The 1,398-nt window shown below is 45.3% G+C and overlaps 1 protein-coding gene across 1 annotated transcript in view; it reads left to right on the forward strand.

Annotated features, from left to right (window-relative positions):
* Positions 1-6: 6 nt before the first annotated feature.
* The window catches only part of LOC131888903 (uncharacterized), a gene marked incomplete in the record, with an annotated part of 3,593 nt that continues 2,201 nt past the window's right edge, over positions 7-1,398 (forward strand). The window contains 2 exon segments of the mRNA XM_059237852.1: positions 7-408; positions 518-553. Of these exon segments, the coding sequence (XP_059093835.1) occupies positions 288-408; positions 518-553 (157 nt within the window).

Here is a 1,398-nt window from a genome sequence, read left to right on the forward strand (position 1 = left end):
TATTGTCACTCTAAGGATTGCCCTAGTTTTTGACTTTCCCCGTGTCGTTGGCCTCCATGTAGCTCTGGCACAGCACAGGCAGCCTCGGCGATTCCTAACAGCCTCGAAAGTTCATTGAACGCATCCAAAACAGAAAGGGTCGAGGCCAAAGTTACACACAGGGAAAGTTCACCACAAACAGAGGGAGAGCGGCGCCTGATTATCTTCATTCAGTCACAACCATTTCAACGCTTCGTTGGTCAACGCGAGTGGAGGGTGGATCACTAACTCGCTCACTCCCAATCAGAATGGGTGGATATCCCGGGATCAATTTGGCCAGCCATCGGCGAGACGACCGACATTATGATCGGAAGCGACGGGAGCTCCGCAGACATCTGCCCGCCCTCAAGCAATATTTGGGGAAATTGAGTGAGTGTGCCAGGTTTCAAACCCCTTAAGCAAGGGGTTGGATGGGCTTTTGTATGTATGTGTGTATAAGGAATGGCCTTTGAACATGTTGGATTTGGATTATTTCCAGCTGATCAAGGTGAGACGGAAAACGTTCGGTTTCAATGGTGGGACGGTTTTCTTGCTTAATGGGTTTGATTGGTTTTTCTTAATTGGACGTTTTTTTTAAACTTTTAATCAAATGTCAAAGTCAAAGAACTCCAACAAATAAGCCACTGCATTTGATTCGCAATTAAAAACCGTGCAGGAAATCCAAAATTTACCTTTAGAACATTAAAGATTGAACACCACAAAGGAATACTCTGAGCTTCCTTCCGTTTATTCCATGAAATCAAGACATTACTCTTCCAGTTTCATTATCAATCAAGTTATAGCTAAAGAAAGAGGAAGGTCATCGGAAAAGGATGGAAAAATTGAGAAGGATTTGCTATTAACGGGCTCGTAAAAACCCGACCTTGGGCGAGTTTTGTGTGCGTTTTGTCTTTTTACCCAAGGGACGGGATTTAGCCAACCCTGTTCCCTTCACTTTGAATCAATGTAATATAATGATATCGAGAAGATCGATCCTCGCCGTGAGAAACTGATGTTCGTTTGGATTATGATGGTTGACTTGGTCCAAATCAGGAGATATGATAAGGAGCAAAATTTGTCCCAATTCACCTCTAAGGAATTTCATTCTTTTTTTTGCTCAGGCTCCATTGTGGAGGCGGTGTGGCGATCTCAGGGGTTTCGAATGGCTGTGAGTAAAAAGTTGATGGACACTCTCCAGAGTTGCGGGCATACCGTGCCCGCCAATGGCGGCTATTTCGAAGAGAACATCTTCAAGCGGGCCAAAACCAAGGAGAGCTACTTGGAATTGGCGGCCCGAGTCATTCTCTACATTCGTGAGCAGCACACCAAAGCCGAGATCAACCTTAAGATGCAACACCTCAAGGACACGCTGACCCAACG

Source organism: Tigriopus californicus, chromosome 10 (genome assembly GCF_007210705.1).
Source record: "Tigriopus californicus strain San Diego chromosome 10, Tcal_SD_v2.1, whole genome shotgun sequence".
NCBI lineage: Eukaryota > Metazoa > Arthropoda > Copepoda > Harpacticoida > Harpacticidae > Tigriopus > Tigriopus californicus.